Raw genomic sequence first — 1335 nt, forward strand, 5'->3', positions numbered from 1 at the left:
AAAGGTTAGGAGAAGTTTTGAGAAATCGGGATTATCTGAGAGAAACAAATTATGATGTAAACATCTTAGCACAAGTGGTGTCGAATAACGAGGGTTTACTAACAGATGAGCAGTTCGCTGTCTATCGGCAGGTCCTTAGCAGTATTGAATTAAGTGCTGGTCAGGTCTTTTTTCTAGATGCTCCAGGTGGTACTGGAAAAACTTTTCTCATTAATTTACTTTTGGCAAAAGTAAGAAGTGATTGTGGCATTGCCTTGGCTGTTGCATCCTCTGGCATTGCTGCTACGCTGTTAGAGGGAGGCAAGACTGCTCACGCTGCTTTTAAGCTGCCCCTCAATCTAAACTATGTAGAAACACCCTTGTGCAATATTTCAAAACAAAGCAACATGGCCCAAGTGTTGCGGGACTGTAAGCTCATTGTTTGGGATGAGAGCACCATGGCACATAAAGGGGGTTTTGAAGCATTGAGTACAACCTTAAAAGATATTAGGGGTAACGATGGAGTGATGGGGGGAGTCACTGTGCTGCTGGCTGGAAACTTCCGACAGACTTTGCCTGTAGTGCAAAGGGGAACTCGAGCTGATGAGGTTAAAGCATGCATTAAGGCATCATATTTATGGTCTCTTATCTGTAAACTCTCTCTCAAAAAGAATATGAGGGTATATTTGAAAGGTGATGTCTCCGCGGGGCAATTCTCGAAAATTCTACTTGAAATAGGGGATGGAAAATATCCCGAGTCTGAGGGAAAGGTGATTATTCCAGAAGATTTAGGCTTAGTAGTGACAACCTTAGCTAACCTTATTGACAAAATATACCCTGATATTGTTGATATCAAAAAGAAATCTATGGACTGGTTGTGTGAGCGTGCAATTTTGACTCCTAAGAACGATAAAGCTGGTGTTATTAATGACACTCTACTTAAATCATTAGACGAGATAGAAATGGAGTACAGATCTGTAGACTCGGTGGTACAAACAGATGACGCTGTCAATTACCCCGTGGAGTTCCTAAATAGTTTGAACCCTCCTGGTTTACCCACTCACAAGCTTCGACTTAAAGTGGGGGCTCCAGTGATGTTGCTGCGAAACCTCAATCCACCAAAACGAAGCGCGGGCCGAAAAGCTGATTGGCGGGGGAATAGCTTTGAGGCCCGCGCGAAGCGCGGGCCGAAAAGCTAGTATATATATATAGTAAGAGATGACTATTGTATATTGTATTATTGATGTTCTGTATGTTGTTGGGTATACTGTGCTTGTCATACCCATGTGTGTTTCGTCGATGCATTGGCGGCGTGCGCAAAGAGCGGAAAAATTACGTTTAAGTTTAAACGCTTAT

The 1335-nt window shown here is 42.8% G+C and overlaps 1 protein-coding gene across 1 annotated transcript; it reads left to right on the top strand.

Moving 5' to 3' along the window:
- Nucleotides 1–386: 386 nt before the first annotated feature.
- Nucleotides 387–1178, top strand: LOC112465196. Its single transcript, XM_025032629.1, has one exon. It carries the CDS (start codon nt 387–389, stop codon nt 1176–1178), a length of 792 nt encoding a protein of 263 aa, XP_024888397.1.
- Nucleotides 1179–1335: the final 157 nt, after the last annotated feature.

This window comes from Temnothorax curvispinosus, unplaced genomic scaffold (assembly GCF_003070985.1).
Source record: "Temnothorax curvispinosus isolate PA1 unplaced genomic scaffold, ASM307098v1 QBEX01015011.1, whole genome shotgun sequence".
Taxonomy (NCBI): domain Eukaryota; kingdom Metazoa; phylum Arthropoda; class Insecta; order Hymenoptera; family Formicidae; genus Temnothorax; species Temnothorax curvispinosus.

Bases quoted from the DNA above. Each gene is read 5' to 3' on its own strand.
- LOC112465196 (XM_025032629.1), top strand. From the start codon at position 387: ATGGCCCAAGTGTTGCGGGACTGTAAGCTCATTGTTTGGGATGAGAGC.